This window comes from Monodelphis domestica, chromosome 3 (assembly GCF_027887165.1).
Source record: "Monodelphis domestica isolate mMonDom1 chromosome 3, mMonDom1.pri, whole genome shotgun sequence".
In the NCBI taxonomy this organism is placed as follows: domain Eukaryota; kingdom Metazoa; phylum Chordata; class Mammalia; order Didelphimorphia; family Didelphidae; genus Monodelphis; species Monodelphis domestica.
The window spans coordinates 152,669,157-152,687,243 of record NC_077229.1 but is presented as its reverse complement, the minus strand read 5'-3'; the positions used below and the strand labels follow the sequence as shown (position 1 = coordinate 152,687,243).

General features: G+C 32.6%; 1 protein-coding gene across 7 annotated transcripts in view; it reads right to left on the bottom strand.

Moving 5' to 3' along the window:
• CSMD3 (CUB and Sushi multiple domains 3) overlaps positions 1 to 18,087 on the bottom strand; it is a 1,668,414-nt gene that overhangs the window by 770,092 nt on the left and 880,235 nt on the right. For all 7 annotated transcript variants that reach the window (XM_016431868.2, XM_056823169.1, XM_056823168.1 and 4 more), the window contains one exon: positions 14,779 to 14,891. In XM_016431868.2, coding sequence (XP_016287354.2) covers positions 14,779 to 14,891 — 113 coding nt within the window. The remainder of the gene's footprint in view (positions 1 to 14,778; positions 14,892 to 18,087) is intronic.

Sequence of the window (18,087 nt, the reverse complement as noted above, 5' to 3'; positions counted from 1 at the left end):
TATTGAGCCACTATTATTTGCTTACCACTATATTAGTATTGTTACCTTCCAATAATTATCTGACTGTCATTATTCCTCAATTTACTAGGGAAATAATTATAATCCCTCTTCATATAGTCAAACTTTATGAAAAGCAAAATATATATTATGAGACTTTAAGGATAGCACCATGTGAAGCATCTCCATTCAAAATGAATTAAGATTCACATTCTACAGAAGATGAGACATATGGCAAGCCTGTATGTATTGCAAGTCTACATCCTTCCTAAGTTCTCTGAAAAGGCCTTAAAGATTCCCATGAATTAAGAAGTCCTGAACCCTATTCTTGACAGTTAAAGTCATGTCTACTTAGTCACTGAATTGTGGAAATGAATCTCTGATAGGAATTGAGCATATAGTGATAGCAAAAAAAGAAAATGCATTATTTCCAATATAAAGCTAGCATTTCCAAGCACACAAGAAAGTTATGTGATACTCTCCCATGTAAAATCTACATAAACCTACATTGCTAACTTTAGATCAGGTTTGAAAGAGGTTTTAGCAGGTGTTTCATTTAGAGTCAACGTGCTACTTAACAGGAGTGAGCAGTAATTACGGAAATTATTTTTAGCAGAATGAGTTACTAAAGCTATCTTCACATCAAAACTTGAAGCATCTCAAAATGAACTTTGCTTCAACTTTGTGCTCAGGTTTCACAGTATGAGAGTTCTAAACAAAATGTCTCCAAAAACATCAACAAACCTTGAACTTGAACTAATGACTAATCAATTATGCTTATTTTTTATCATTATCAACCCTATTAGCCAATTACCTGGTCATTTAAAACAATTACCAAATTTATTTCCATAGCAATTAAATTCTCTGAACCTCAGTCTCCTCTGTAAAATTGAGGAGGCTGAATAGCCTAAATAAGATTTTTTCCACATTTAATTTTTATGCATAATAGTTTGAAGTAGTGCTACTTCAATGCTTCTTTATTGCAAGAAGAAGAATATTATTACTTGAAAATTTTTCTAATGAAACCAGAATTCCAATAGATTCAGAACATAGTAAAATACTTCTGAGTATGATGTGCACCATGTCTATATTCTGTGGATCAGTCTGGTTAGGTACAAAGACATAATTTATCATTAATTAACTTCATTTATTGATCATTATTCCTCATTGTGTATGAGGAATTCTTGGAAACTACATTTGATGTTACTATATGCTAATGGTCTTTATTAATTGATGTGTCAATTACTTTCAGAATAAAAATATAAACAAAAAACTGAAACCCAAGGGGAATAAGAGAAGTTAGCAAGATATTATCTAATAGCACTCAATGGATTTAGCACAATAGGTGAGGGAAAACTGTAGCCCAGAGTAGCTAAAGAACCAATGCCTATGGATACTTGGTGGCTTTGAAAAATCACAGGAAAATTACATTGGTACAATAGGATTGAAGAAACATGAATGATTCCATTTTTGAAAAAGGAAGAAAACAGGAGTCTACAAATATTTGTTTAATAATTTAACTTATTCCTAGAAAAATTCCAGAAACTATTAAGGAAGAAGGTTTTTGAGCATTTGGAAATAGGAACAGTGATAACTAAGAATGTGCACACCTTCATCAAGAAAAAGTCAGGTAAAGAATATTTGCTATACTGGTTCATTTGAAAATAGTACCATATACAAATAACCTGGATTTATTTTTATTTTATTTTTTTACTTGCCAATCTTTTTTACTTCTCATGCAATATAGCTGAAAAATAGTCTGAATTTTATAGTAATTTTAGATTTTAAAACAGGTTTTCACTTATGTCATCATTACATCTCATTATATTAGTTGATTCATATCTCTCCTCTATTCTTCATATTGGATCAATCTCCAAGACCTGTTGCTTCTACCTCATTTTCCCCCCTCCTCTCCATTCACATAGATGCTTCCAAACTCCTCACCTTTATCAATCTCAGGTAGACTATTTTAATAGTATTTTTTTGTAATTTTTAACTAATTACATGTAATAACAACTATCCACATGAGTTTTCCAAAGTTATATGATCTAAATTCTCTTCCTTCTTCCCTTTCCTTCCTTTTCCAAGAACTCTCAAGCAATTTGGTCTGGGTTAGACATGTATTATCACGTAAAATATATTGTTCATTTTTGTAAATGAATAATCATATAAAACCAAAATCCAAAAGCAAGAACTCAAATAAACAAGTTAAAATGTATGCTTTCTTCTGCATTTTGACTCCAATCGTTCTTTCTCTGGAAATGGTTAGCCTTCTTTTTCATAAGTCTCTCAGAATTGTCCTGGATCATTGTTTTGCTGAGAGTGGCTAAATATCACAGTTCATCATTCCACAATATTGTTGTTACTGTGTGCAATGTTCTCCTGGTACTACTTAATTCATGTATGTCTTTCTAGCTCTTTCTGAAATCATCCTTTTCATAATTTCTTACAACACAATAGTATTCCATCACCATCCTATATCACAATTTGTTCAGCCATTTCCCAGATGATTCTCTTCAATATCCAATTCTTTGCCACTACAAAAAGAGCCACTATACTTTTATATAGTTAGGTCCTTGCCCCCCCACTTTTTCCCTCTCTTTGGGATACAGACCTAGTAGTTGAATTACTGGATCAAAGCCTATGCATTGTTTTATAGCCTTTGAGCACAGTTCCAAATTGCCCTCCAGAGTGGTAGGATCCATTCACAACTCCACCAACAATGCAAATAAACTGGATTTTAGCAGAACATTATGGTTTCTTTATGTAAATGTAGGACATAGGGTAGATGTATTGTTAGGAAGATTTGGAGTTGGTTGATCCTTCCCTGGATGATTATTGTGTCAAGATGAAAATAGGATTACTGGTTTAGAGAGTGCTGCAATTCCTGAGATTCTTAGTCTTAGCTGCCCAAAGGAATTGGCAAGGATGTTGGCAGGAAGGCTATAGCTCCACAGAGCTCCCTTAGATAATGAATACAAAGACAGTCTAGAGGCAGGGCTGATGGTCAAAAAGCAACAGCACTGGGCATATCCTTCTCCAGCTCATTTTTCAAATGAGGAACTGAGACAAACAGGGTTAAGTGAGTTGCCTGGGGTCACATAGCTAGGAAGTATCTGAGACCAGATTTGAACTCAGGAATATGTGTGTCCTTGATTCAAGGCCCCACACTCTATCCACCAACCCATTTAGCTGCCCATTCAAATCTTTGCTTGCAGATAATGTACTAGTCAGGACCGTCATGGCCTCTTGAAGCTGTCAAAAAAGAGAAACATGCTAACTTGAGATGTTATGGGTCCCCTCTCCTTTGGTGTCCTTCAAGCAGAGACTAGATAATCATTATTTTGTGTATGTTAGTGAGTAATTCTCTTTTTTTAATGTTGAAATAGATGGCCTCAGAGGTCCTTTCCAACTCTAAAATTATATGAGTCTCTGATTCTTTCCTGAAGTATTCCAATAACATCCTAATTGCTCCCCCTGCTTCCATGTTCTCTCTTCTCCAATCCATCCTCCACATGTTGTCAAATTAAACTTCCTAAGGAGAAGATCCCAACTCTGCTTAAAAACTTCATTAGCTCTTAGTGTATAAAATAAAATCCATCATGTTGGTAATTAAGCCTCTCCCTTGTCTGGTTCTTAGCTACCTTTACAACTTCATCTTGCATTATTCCAATTCATGAGCTTTAGTCTTAGCCAGACTGAATTTAGTAAAAAAAAGATAAGCAGCCAAGTTGTACAATGGATAGAGTACCTGGCCTGGAATCAAGAAAACCTGAACTCAAAGCTAGCCTCAGACTTGTATTAGCTATGTCACCCTGGGAAAGTCATCTACTTGTTGCTCACATCAGTTTCCTCAAGTGTAAAATGGGAATAATAGCATTACCTTAGCTACAGGACTGTTTTAAGATGTAAAAGAAGTAATATTTGTAAAGCCCTTAACTCAATGTCTTTCATCCAATAGGTTCTATATAAATATTTATTTTTTCTCTTTTTTCCTCCTTTCTTTTCTTCCTTCCTTCCTTCTTTCTATCCAAATGTGATGTCATCTTCTGTTTCTATGAATTTTCACAGGATATTCCTTAAACTCAGATATGAATTCCTTTTATTTCCATTGCTCATGATCCATGTTTTCCTTTAAAGCTCAACTTGGGGGCCATCTGCTCTGTGAAACTTTCTCTGATTTCCTTAGTAATTTCTGTTCTTTCCCTCTACAGATTTCCTTGGATTTACTTTTTATTTATCTACTATATCCTGCCTGCATTATGTAAACTCTATGAATATCAGGATTCATTGGTTTCTAACACTGTATCCTCAACCCCTTGCATAGAGTAGGCATTTATTTCATCTTTGTTGAATTGAATTAAATTAAATTCTTCAAATAAAAAACTTCAAAAGGCAATACTACAATGGGATTTTTTTTTTGGAGAGGGCATGCCTGAAAATAGCATAAAAATTAATTGTGGATTTATTCAATGGATTGACTGAACAGCTAGATTTTAACATCCTGGGAAAGTATACCTCTGAATCTATCAGTTTTTATTTTTTTAAGATGTCTCTTTGAAATTATGTGAATGCTAGCAAAAATGACATATTGTGGAAAGATCAAGGATAAAGAGAGTCATAATTAAAGTAACAAACTAAAAAAAGATAAAATATGATGAGTGAAAAATTCTTTTTGTTAATTAAAAAACTGTAATTGAAAATTTCATTGTAAAGAATCATATATACATACAGATATATAGATATAAATATATAGATAAAAGTTATTTTAAAAGGCTCTATCATAAGAGAGAGTTAAGAAAACACCCATATAGCAAAAACAGTCTTCATAATCTTTTTAGTTACTGATTGCTGAGACCCTGGAAGGGTCTTTTTTCATATTAAAAAAATGAATTAATATATTGAACTTACCATATACATAAAGGCTATAAAGTCCCACTATAAAGCAAGTATCAAAACAAAGAAAGACAAACATTTTTAGGGATCCTTAACTAATTTAAACTGTTTCTACTTTTTTTTTATCAATTTCTATCTTGAATGAATGACTGTCTGACTTTTCCCTTCCCTTTTCAGTTATAGCTTCAGCACTAATAAAATAAAATAAATAATTTAATATGGCTTTTATCTATTGATCTGGTTCTGCTTTCCTTTTAATAGGTAATTGAAAAATGAAAATCTCTTTTGATGTTGAAGACTTTCAAGATAAGCTAATAAGCATTTATTTAGCACCTATTCTGTGCCAGGAACTGTGTGCTAAGTCCTGTGAAAACAAAGGAGAAAAATACCCCTGATGCAAAGGAACTTACAGTCTAATGAGGGAGAAAATATGTATAAAAGTCACTGTCTTTCAGCTTCTTTCAAAATGATAACTATTCCTTCAAAAGGAGGAAGCTAGACCATTTTGGGGGTCTATTCTTATTCAAGCTACAAAATAAACTCTCAGTCAGTCAGTCATTCCCCTTTACCAAATCTTTTTTAATGAAGGAAAGTATTACTTTACTTCTATTTCATATTCCTCTAAACTTTATCCCTTCAATACAGTACATTTTGAATATAATTTTAATTTATATCTTCTGTATTAAATTACCTAATTTCGCCTCTATATCACTATCTTCCCCACAAGTTGTGAATTTTTTCACATACTATTTAGAATACAATTGAAATAAATTACCAACTCTCTGGCCTTGAGTAATATATACTCACAGTTAGGCAAAATATCTAATAAAAAATTCTGTTTAAAAGGTGCAAGTCTTTTGAAAACTTTTAAACTAAACTTTAAGGCTAAATGTATTTTAAAAGTTCTGAGCCTCTAAAAGAAATTTTAGAAACAAATACCCCACACATTGTCTGCCCCTCCTTTTTGGTCAAAAAACAAAATAGCAATAGCAGCAGTAGCAACAGCAGAAAACAATAAAGCAGTAACTATCTCTTTGTGTGTTTAAGGTAGGGATTGGATCAAGAAGATCAAAGATTGGAAATTCTATATACAAGGTAAAATATATTGTAAAAATCAAAAATAAAAATTGGGAAGCGGTTATCTGAGCCATTGTAAATTACAAAATGTCATGTTTCAGGCCTGTTTCAACTAGTCCAAAGACCCAATGCTTATTATGTGTTAGCCTATATAGAGAGAGTCAAATTATAGAGACTCCTCTCCCTTAAAAGTTGAATGGTTCTCTCCCCTCCAAATGTTCTTTTATATTCTTTTGTCAAGCAAGACATACATGTTAGAGCCTTTGAGTATCTTTTACACAAAGATTCAACTTTTATTTCTTTTCCTAAGAAACCAAAACAATATATAAAAATGATATTTTTGCGATCGATATTGGTTATATTTATTCAACATACTTTTGCACTTCCTACAGATTAAAAAATGCATAGACTTTAGTTTTTATTACATAAATACACACAAACACATCATTATTCAGTTCTTCATTTTGTCTGTAAATCAGTAGATTTTTGAAGGGGGAAAATAAGACATGTGAGAACATGTCTGTTCTCACAGAACCTTCCATACTGAGGAACAGAGTGAATATGCTTTAACATAAAAATATCTGAAAAATAAAACAATGATATTTGATAAATTAATTAAAAAGGAATTGAAATAAGAAATTTTATTATTCTATCAGCAGGGATAAATGTACTTATTCTCTTGATGCTTTTCTTATACTGATATCTTCATTTCCCCCCCTTTTCCATTTGTGGTCAGGTTTGAATTTATAGTTAGTGTTAACATTATAACATATCTCAAGGTCTTTGGATCCTCTGTGCCTAGGATATATCAAATACTTGATATTTAGGAGAGAGAAGGAGACACAGACAGAAAGACAGAGAGACAGACATGGACAGAGGGAGACAGAGAGAGACAGAGACAGAGAAACAGAAAAAATCAGAGACACAGAGAAAGAGAGAGATAGGTACACAGAGTTTGCACCCATTCATTTCTGTTATTAAACTATTCTCTAATGTGAAATGTTCTATTGTGGCAACTTGCTTCATCCACATAGATGACTTAATATATATGTCTTAGGAAGTTTCCTTAAGCATTGGGAAATGAAATCTTTTGGCCAGGCTGAAAATTAAATGTCAAAGGTAGTATTTGAACTGGGGTCTTTTTGACTGAAAATCTAACCCTCAATTCACCACATCATGCTGCATTTTTATGATAAGTAATAATAATTAGGAACAAATTAGCTAGAATTAATAATGATAAAAATTCATCCTTCATTGTTGCAGATCAAACTGTATTTGAATAGTTATATCTTCTGCAAAATGTTTCCAGTTAAAAGCCAAACACATACACGCACACACGCACACAAGCAAAATGAGACTCTCCTCCAAATTAGAACCTAGAATTCAAATGGAGAGGGAAAATAACATGTTATGACAGAATTCAATTTCCCACTGGACTCTAATGATGAGGATCTGGGTTAATGCTGTGTAACTTTGCTGACATGCCAACCAGTTCATAAACCTGGCAGTTTTGACAATTATATTCTTTGTTGAAATACTGTCATTGGTGATTAATAAATATAGTTTCTAAAGTTTGAGCAAGTAGAGACTTTTTGACAGGTAACCTTCAAAAGATGAAAAGAACTATAAAGACAAGAGGAATATAAAGATGCTAGGCTCATTCAGCCATTTAGATCAGAAAACGATTTGCAGAGATCTGGAACACAAAAAGTGCTTTAGATTTTCTAAGCTTGTTTTCCCAGCCAATCTCTTATTTACCAAGTCTGAGACAATAAAAAATGAAGATCAAACTATAACTTAGGCTAACCATTTTTCCATTGTCAGTTACCTAAATTTCTACTTGCTGCAGTAAAGAATCTATTCCTCTGAGAGATTAATATAGTATCCAATCTTTGGAACAAGTGACAAACACAAGACATAGGTGTTCCATCACTTTGACAGAATCATGCATTCCCTCCCTCTGTCTTCAGACCTAAAGACCATAAACATGAAAAGAGGTAGTGTTTGGGCAACTAAAAAAGGAACCTTTTATTATGCATATATAAGTGGATTAATGTGAATTAGAAAAATTGGCACAGCTTCATTATCTGGTTGCTAATGACAAAAGTATTATAGTCATCACAATACTTGAAATATATATGAGAAAATATAAATATTAATTCAGATGCTTTTTCACATTTCCATGTTTTTAAATCATGAGTTTGTTTTTACTGAATTTATTAACATTTCCATGTTTTGTTAGTCAGAAGTGTTCTGATTTGCATTTTAATAGTTTCCTTATGTATACAAACTCCTAAAATCCCTATGTCTCTATATGACTTTAGTGAAAGTTCTATATGTGTATCAGACACATGATATACCGAAATGAAATGAGAACACATGAGTTACTACTAATTATATGCTTCTAATTCAAAGTCAATAGGTCTGGGAAAGGTCAGATGTTCAATCTAAATAGCCACAAGTGAAATTATTTGATGTAGGAAATAGTTATATACATAATTTTAATTAGCATGGGACAAACAGAGTTTTGAGTTAAATGTAAGATGGAAGTGCAATTCGTTCCTTTACCAATAATTGTCTGTCACAACTGAGTTTCTCCCAGGCACAATTATGAATATTTATGGTTCTGGTTACATAGGCTGTGATTTACTCTGGAGTAAATAGTTAGGACTTATGACATGAATATATTTCTACAGAAAGATTCATTGATTGACAGCCTTTTCTGTGATATTTGTGATATCATCCATTCTTTAGGTACAAAAACACAAAAGTTAGGAAAACATGGGTTCTGTATATTTGAAAATCTGTTACCCTAAAAAAGAACTATATAACCCAAGAGCCCACTGATTTGCTGTCATTACATACTTCCTGTATACAGAGGATAAAGGGAGTGGGCATTGAGGCTCTTTCTTTTTTTGGCATGATGCAGCAATCAATGGTGATGGTAGTAAGGTGGGGATTTTGAAAATGGCTAACCAGTCATGGGTCCATGGTTTTTATTTTGTACCCTCTTTATTTCTTGATTTCTAATGATCACTTAATAAACCTCCCAAAATAGAATATTTTTTATTATTTGAATTTAAATTTTGGAACTTTAGTTTTTACAGTTCTTAGCACAATTCTTATGATGACAGTCTCATGGAAAGAAAGAATAGTGAACCAGAAGGCCAGAAACTTGGGTTCTGTTCCCAATTCTGCCAGTAATTAGCTATGTGGCCTTAAGTAAACAATTTAACTTCTCTGGATTTTACTTAATTTGCTCATAAAAGGAAAGCTAAGGCTAGATAGTCCCTAGGAACTCTTCCAGGTATAACATAATTGAAATGCATGATTAAGATTATTAGATTCATTAACATCACAGAAAGATTAGTAACCATTGAGCTTATGCACAGGACTTTGAGAAAGGTTTTGAAAAGTGGCATCATTATTTAATCTAGGAATTAATTAACTCTCAAGAACCACTCCTTAAAGTTTACTTCAAACTGTAACTATATTTGAAGAAAGACACTTTAAAGGAATTTAACTAGTTTTTTTGGTCATCTTTCTAAATTAATAGATCTTAAGTTATCTTCAAAGAGTAATCAACTCAGTGTCCTTGACTTCTTTTAAATTAATAAAATGAAAAACCTCATGGCAATGTTAGCAAATATGCAACTGTATAGTTGGGAAATCTTGAACCTTTGAACCACCTTCCCCAGAATTCCTTTTGCATCTCCCAGAATCCCTTTTCCTGCATCTTTACATTTGCGTGGATGTGTGATTGGTTATAAGTTTGCTGTAACTCCTCCCTCTTTCTAGCTCCCTTTTAACTCTATTTTTTTATTTTATTAAATCTTATAAATAGAATACTTTAATTATTGTATATTCATTTTAAAATCTTTATACTACCAACCTATGATAGTTAATATTCTCACTATTTTATAAAATGCCTTATAATGTAAATGTTTTCTTTGGAATATTCTTAGGACCAAGGAAGAAGGAATAATAAGAACAAGATATTAGCAGTGGCTCTTTCTGGGTTGTTAACAGCACTGTAATTCTACTGAGGTCAGACCAAATGAAATAGACAAAGATCTATGGTCCATCAAAGTCCTATTCCAGTATTTCGTTATGGCATGATGATGATCCTTTCTTCTCAAAAGCTATAGGAAAATATGATTTAAGTAGGGACAAGTTATTAATTCTGGAGTTGAAGGACAAAATTAGCTATGCTCTGAGGGATTTATCACTAAATTGGCTGCAGAATCATGAATTTTTCAACTCTAACAACTCTTAGCACTCATCTACAATATAAAGGGGTTACAATGTGTATAAGAGGAATGAATACCTGCAGAAATTTATATTATATTCTTGATATAGCATAGAATATAATATCTATATTACTCAAGGCACTTATCAAATATTTCTTTAATTGTAGTTGTTTCTCTGGTTATCTAGTTTCTATGAGTTGTTTACATTTTTAGTACAAAAATCATGATTTTATATATATGTATGTACATATATATATTTCATTTATGTCACTTGGCACATGTAGTCTATGATTTATTCCAGTGACTCACAAATGTTATAAGATTATAGGGGCTTATAGTCAAAACCCACACTGCCCAGGACTTCGAACCTCATATCTCTCAACTAATTGTTTGAAAGACACTACAAGTCTCTGGATTTTGCTCATTTGTCTGACTAGAACCTCTAAGTTCCCAGAGATGAACTTGGTTACACTGAAGATCTTTTAAAGTCCTCTGACTAACTCAGTTGTTGCGAAACATAGTTCATCCACTATTTTAACTCAATCCCCCTACAAATATGATTTATCTGTACAGAATTTAAAATGTAAAATAATAATACCTTTAAATGTATATCAGAATACATAATAATTCATTTAATAATAGAAGAAAGGAAATAGTAATAATGTACTTAGAAACACATTAAGAACACATTAAAGTTTAATGTATATATATGTGTGTGTGTGTGTGTATATATATATATATATATATATATATATATATATATATATATATATATATATGCACTGGATAGAGTGCTGACCCTAGAGTGAGGCAGATTGTTTATTTTTTTTTAGTTCAAATTTGACCTCAAATACTTGTGTCATTAAGAATCATAAACAACTGAAAAATGGCTATATCAACCCAGATCACCCTCTCCCAAAATTGAACCAATTCACTATGACAAAGAGTAGGCATATACATAATGGAACCTGGTACTGAAACACATGAGGTAGGAAAACATGGGTTCTACGAACAACTTGAAATGCTACACTTTAGGCTTCTGGTTACTGGTTCATCTATACCACAGAAACTGTTTCTCTCCTTATTTAAGGGCTGAACCCCATTCCCTAGCTGAGGAAATCCCCTTTTTTCACTTGAATTCAGACCTTATACACACTAGCCATCTTCTTTCTAAGGGTGTTTAGAAAATGTACTAATGCAAATAGTGGTTCTCTTTAAGCCAAACAGCTGCCAATTTTATGAAGCTGGGCAATGCTGGTCAGTTATTCACTCACTTCTGTTATTCAATCAGAATGGAGCTCACAAGAACACAGTTCCTCTCACTAGGAATCACAAAGCCCTTTTGCATTTCCTTCTCAGGCCAGAGTAGGAAGCACAGAATGACAAACCCTTTTGGGAAGTTTCATCTAGCTCTGGCTCCCAGAGGATCTGAAAGGCAACTTTCTCAAAGTAATAGTTGTTGTCCAACACATTAAAATGGAACTTCCTTAGTCTCAGTGACTCAGATGATTCTTTAAAAAACACAACCCACTAATTTTCCATGTAAAATAACTCTTTTTTAATCATTCCTGTCTCTAATTGTTATTAAGCTTCTCATTATTTTTCTTTTATCTTCTGTAGTCATATAAGTTCTATGGAAATTAGCTGACCTACTATTGGAATTTTCAACCGTGGAGTTCTCTTTTTGGTGTACTTGATAGCATATTTCTGTACTCTCATACTTCTAAGTGTTTAATAAGCAAAATATCTTTTCAGCCTTTTATAACCTTAAATTGTTCCCACACGTCACTCAGCATTGCTAACAGAGATCCAAGTGTCTGTACCACAGATTATTTTATCTCTAAAATTTAGCAAAACCTCTTTGGAAAGCCGTATTTATTCATGCAAATTTTAGGAGTTTATGCTAAGACAAAATTCTTTTATCATTTATGAGTTGATATTAAAGCAAAACCCTTAAAACTGCTAGGCAATTCTACAATATCTTCTTCATCAACTTTCTATCTCACACACTATAACAAAAATTCAAAACTTTTTCATTTCTCCTTGTCTTCCTCCTCTTCCTTCCCTAAAAATAGATATCATTGGATTTTATAGGGAAAAAAAGTGAGGCCATTTTCAATGAAGTCCTTCTTTCCTCTGCCTCATCTCCTATCACTCATGGCTTTTGCCACTAACCCTTTCATTTCTGTCTCCATAATAGGGACATTTTTTTTTTACCAACATCAGCCCCTGATCTGTTCCAATGTTCCTATTCCATTCCATTTTCTCTAATAGATTTTCCCCTCCATCATTCCTAATCTGTCATTGATTTTCAATCTTTCCCTTTCTACTAGAATATTTTTACCTGCCTACAAAGATGGTTATGCTTCTCTCACTCTCAAAAACCCTCAACTGATTCTTCCAACCCTGCTGTTGTCCAATATCTTTTCTAGGCTCTATAGCTAAATTTCTTAAAAAGACCATAGACAGTGTTGTCTTTCCTCTCAAACACTTTTTAACTCATCATAGTTCAGCTTTTGACTTCATCATTCCACCAAAACTGCTCTCTTCAAAGTTAACAATGGCTTCTTAATTGCCAAATCCAATGTCCTTTTCTCAATCTTCATTCTCTTCAGCCTCTCTGAAGCTTTTGACATTGCTGATTGTTCTCTCTTCCTTGATACCCTCTTCTCTCTAGGTTCTCAGAACATGGCTGTCTCCTGGCTCTCTTACTAAATCTGACTCCTCTTCTGAATCTTCAACTAGATCAGACCCTCTAATTGTTAGTATCCCATAAGTTCTGTCTTGGGTCATCTTATTTTCTCCCTCCATGTTACTTCACAAGGTGATCTCATTAGCTCCCATGAATTTCAATATTACCCCTATGCTGATGATTCTCAAATCTAACTATTATTGCCTTAAATTGTTTGCTTACTTCCAATTTTTCATCTCTTATCACCTTTTTGCAAGATATTGAATTAACTGTCCTCTATAGTAATAAGGAAGGTATGCAGGTATGATTTAAGAGTAGAAGATAATAAGCTCTGTTTCCAGTTATCTTCTGGATAGAGGACACCATAAACCTCACAGTCCTTCAAGCTTGAAACCTTGGTTTCATCTTTGACTTTTTGCTCTCTCTCATCCTCTATATGCAATCTGGGGCCAAGATGTATTGATTTCAGCTTTGTAATATCTCCCTTTTGATGCTGCCACCATTCTAGTCCAGGTTCTTCTCACCTCATGCCTAGACAAAGTAATAAGGGATTATTTGAATGGTAAATGATAACTAAATATCAGGGCTGTTAATCTTCTTCCTTCCTCCCTTCCTTCCTTCTTCCCTCACCTTTCTGATGATATCTTAAATAAAATACTCTTTCTCTTCTCTAAATTAAATTAGGGGTTTGTTGGGAAGAAAGGAAAGATAAGAAATGGAGGGAAAGAGGGTTTGGGGTTTCTCTAATACTAGAATAAGTCTTAGATTGGAGGATGGTGGAATACAGTTCAATTTGGGAAAATGAGCTGATAGGTCTGGAAGTTCAGTCACTATATCACAACAGAAAAATCAGAGAGAGCTGGACTTTTTTCCTTCTTTCTGTCCCCAAGCCAAGAGACCCTTCTCCTTTCTGTCTTCAGGGCTAAAGACAACAGACTTCTTTCTGTCTCCAAAGCCAAGAAGGTCCTGACTCTTTCTGTCTTCAAAGCCAAAGATTTCAGATTTCAGTTGGTCTGATCCCCTTCTTCCAAATGTTTTTTTCTGGTCACATTCCAAACAGAATGCTCTCTTTTGAGTGACAGGTCATCAGTCCCAGCTACTCAGCTCCTCCTGCAAACCATTCCAAATTTCTCACTTCCACAACAATTAGAATAGTATGTTGATAGATAGTTTTTTTTACCAGTCCAATACAGCCTCCATTTAGTAATCAAAGTGATATTCCTAACTCACAGACCTGAATGTGACATCCTTCTGCTAAATAAACTACAGTGGCTACAGATCACCTTTAGAATAAAGGTGTCTTTTCATACTGTCTTTTTATCATTTTGCATCTGCACTTCTTATCCCAGTGCCCGGCACATGGTAGATGCTTAATATTTATTGATTAAAACAGAATTTTTTGTACTTATAATACATACAAAAACTGGGCAATTTTCCACATCATTTCTCAATATATACAAGCTTTTTTTTTTATAGAAAAGCACTTGTAATACCCTCTTCATTATCAAGTTCTCCTATTGAAAAGGGCCTTAAAGAGACAGTGAATCTTATATTTTCAGTGCCAATCAAGCACATATTCCTTCAAATCATTGTCAGGCAATAAACTGAAGGAATGATTGATTTTTTTTAAATCATGGTAGAATTCAATATATAATGAAAACACAAGTTAATAAAAGGAAAATGTAATCAATACTGAGTTTAAAGGGAAATATTTTATTATAATATATACTTGCTTTTGAATAAAGTCTAATAGTAATGTAGCAAATCAATTAAATTTTCATTTTAATAATTTTTGTATGTTTTGTATGTTTTGTATTTTTGTATGTAGCAACAATGTTTTGCTTATTAGCAATTGGTTATCATTACCTTTGTAGTTCACCTTGAATCCAACTGATCCAACACTTTCATCTGTCTGAAGGTGAAGCCACATTTGACTACTCATGCTTACTATTAAATCTGGTACAAAGCTTCCTGTTAGCCTATAAAAAGGAACAGAATGATAGAAAAAGATTAACAGAGAAATTCTTTATGTTTAAATTACTATGGAGATATATTTTCCATGCATTTTATTTCCTAAAAATGAAAGCTATCATATTCAGAAACAGTAGTAACACTAATGGAAAAATAACAAAAAAGTGACAAAATAAAACATAATAACCTACAAGCAATTATAATTATACATATTTATATATATGAAGCATCTCTTTCTGCACAAATTGTAAATTTCATCCTTTTATGACCCTATTTGCACTTTTTAGATACAAAAAGGAGGAAGAGAGCTTTAAAAAATCTAGAGAGTAAAGAATAGACAAATAATGAACCCATGATTTCAATGGTATAGGTGAGGAAACTCCTTCCACCAATGCAGATTAATATTACATTTTAGACCATTTATATTCTTAAAAATACCTAGATATGATGGAGTTAATGGAATTACCCAGGAGTACAGAGCCAGTACGTGTCAGGGATCAGACTTGAATCATTGTTTATTGTTTCTATCCTCCATGCTAGCTGCCATTACTTTTACAACACTAAAACAGCTAAATGTATGTAAATATAAGAGGCTGTTTTCAGGGTGAAGGACTTATATATGTGTTAGAAATGATCTATAAAATTAGAAATTGACTATGATCTATAATACTTATTAAGTAGTCAAAATGTTATATACTAACCAATTATTATGAAACTGAATTCGCTAGTGAGCCAGATTATAATTAAGAGGAATAAAAAAACAAACAAACTTTTTCTCACTTTAACTAATATTGTCATCTCAAATAATATATGTAAAGTTTCTCAAAAATTTTGGAGCAATTATATCCATGTCTATCATTATCATAATGGCACATGTTTCCTTTAATCTCTAATTTTCACCTTGGGGAAACTCCTAAAATATATTCCAGACACATGGACAAGGAAAGGGAGTTAACTGCTATCTATGAAAAATGCAGAAAGGACATAGTTGCAATAAGTAGGAAAAGAGCCACAAAGAAATTAACAACAGGCTGAACAACTAAAGTCAATAAAACAAGGACAAAGCCTTTCTGTTGATAGATTAAATCAATTATGGAAGAAAAATATCAAAAAGGTAGAACAATTTGCAGTCTTGAAGTGGAAAAGTATGGTGAACATTACCATGATTCTTTCACAAAACTACTGGCTGAAACAGGTTCTGACTTGTCAAACTTTTGTTAGTGAAGTACTCATTTATTATTGCTGCTGTTATTTGTTTATTTATTTATTCATTTATTTATTTATTTATTTATTTAAAACCCTTACCTTCTGTCTTGGAGTCAATACTGAGTATTGACTCCAAGGCAGAAGAGTGGAAAGGGCAAGGCAATGGGGGTCAAGTGACTTGCCCAGGGTCACACAGCTGGGAAGTGTCTGAGGCCAGATTTGAACTAGGACCCCAGTCTCCAGGCCTGGCTCTCAATCCACTGAGCCACCTAGCTGCCCCCTGTTGCTGTTATTTATAACAACAATAAAAGTTCTTAAAAAGTAGGAATTAAATTGATAATTGCTTGCAGATTATTTGAAAAAGAGGTAAAATATTTACAAAAATATTTTAAAACCAGACATTTCACTGAGTAATATTAAAAGCCATATTAATAGGCACATCCCTCTGTACTCTTTAAATGTAACTATTAGTTACATTCCAAATAGAACTAAAAAACAAACAAGATAGAAAATTGAAACCATAAGATACTTCATGATTAACATCTACATGGTACGATTCAATGTGTTACTGTGTGAGCAAATGGCTGAGTCATATGACTTTGATTATAGATACAATCCAAGTATATCTGGATTTGCCTACTTCATCTATCATAGAGGAACTCTTGAGGGAACTTTAGAACATATATAAATTGCTTAATAAGGAATTCATTTTGTGAGTGAACTGTGATCTTCACCCCTTTCAAACCAGAATATCATCACACACAAAATGTTTCCCAGAATGACATATATAGCATTGGTCAATAAAAACTTAAAGAAAAAAATTTAATATTGTGAACATATCAACTATTAGATACCTTTGGGGGAGGGAATTAAATAGAATGAGGAATAAGATGAATATTTTTCAACTCTAGTTTCAATACTGAAGTTATGTCAAAAATAATTTCACTAAGCCAACAAGATGAGTTTAAATTCTAACACTTTATTTAATAATGAGTTTTATCTACCTGTATAATATATCATCAAACAGAATTAAATGAATAATAGAATGATGAAGACCTGTCCCAAGATCATTTCTATCATCAAATAAAAGATGAGAAATAATAGAAATTTAATAAAAAATAAAATAAATAATAGAAGCAGCAACAATACTAACAAAAATTACACTATTTTAAAATTACAATAGCATATTTCCTAAATGAGCAGATGACAAGTTCTTCTACTAAAATACACATCTCAAAATATTCTTCTGAATTCAACTATATACTGGAACCAAGGTATTATCAAAGCTTGAACTATTGTCCAAAATCCACTGTATAGAATATTGATCCCTAAAAACTTTAGAGAAACATGTTTATCAAATGTTGCCATGCTAAATACTCTTAATATATTACCAAAAACACCCTTTTAAAATGTGGAGACCTGGTAAAATAATTTAAAATCATTTGAGAACAAGATAAGTATATATTAACCTGGTGATACTATTTGTTGAAGGAGTTGTCCCAAAGATGCTTTTAGTGAGTCTATAAAAGATAGGCTTATGTTGCAATACTTTTATTCAATTACCAAAATAAAGCTTAAAAATCCACTTGTGCAATAATATTTAATGCATTAAATATTAAAGAATAACAGTAGGAATGGAACGTGATATATTCTAGGCCAGCTTCTATCTGAAATCTAGGAAAAAATGAGGAGAATGCAACAAAAAATGAAAACAACAGCTACTATAGTACAAAGCACTATACTTATATCACCTTATTTTGATTCAACAATCACTTATTCATTGTCTATTAGGTTGCAAGTCACTGAGTAGGGAACAATAAGATGAAAAATAATAGGTTTCCCTCTATCTATAAAAAATTGAAATATGCATAACTATGTATAATATGACGTAGAAAATGATAGGGTAAAAGGATAGATAGATAGTAGCACACATGAATAATGAATGAATGACAAAACATTCCAGGAAAATCTTAGCAATAAGAGAACACTTTTAGCTAA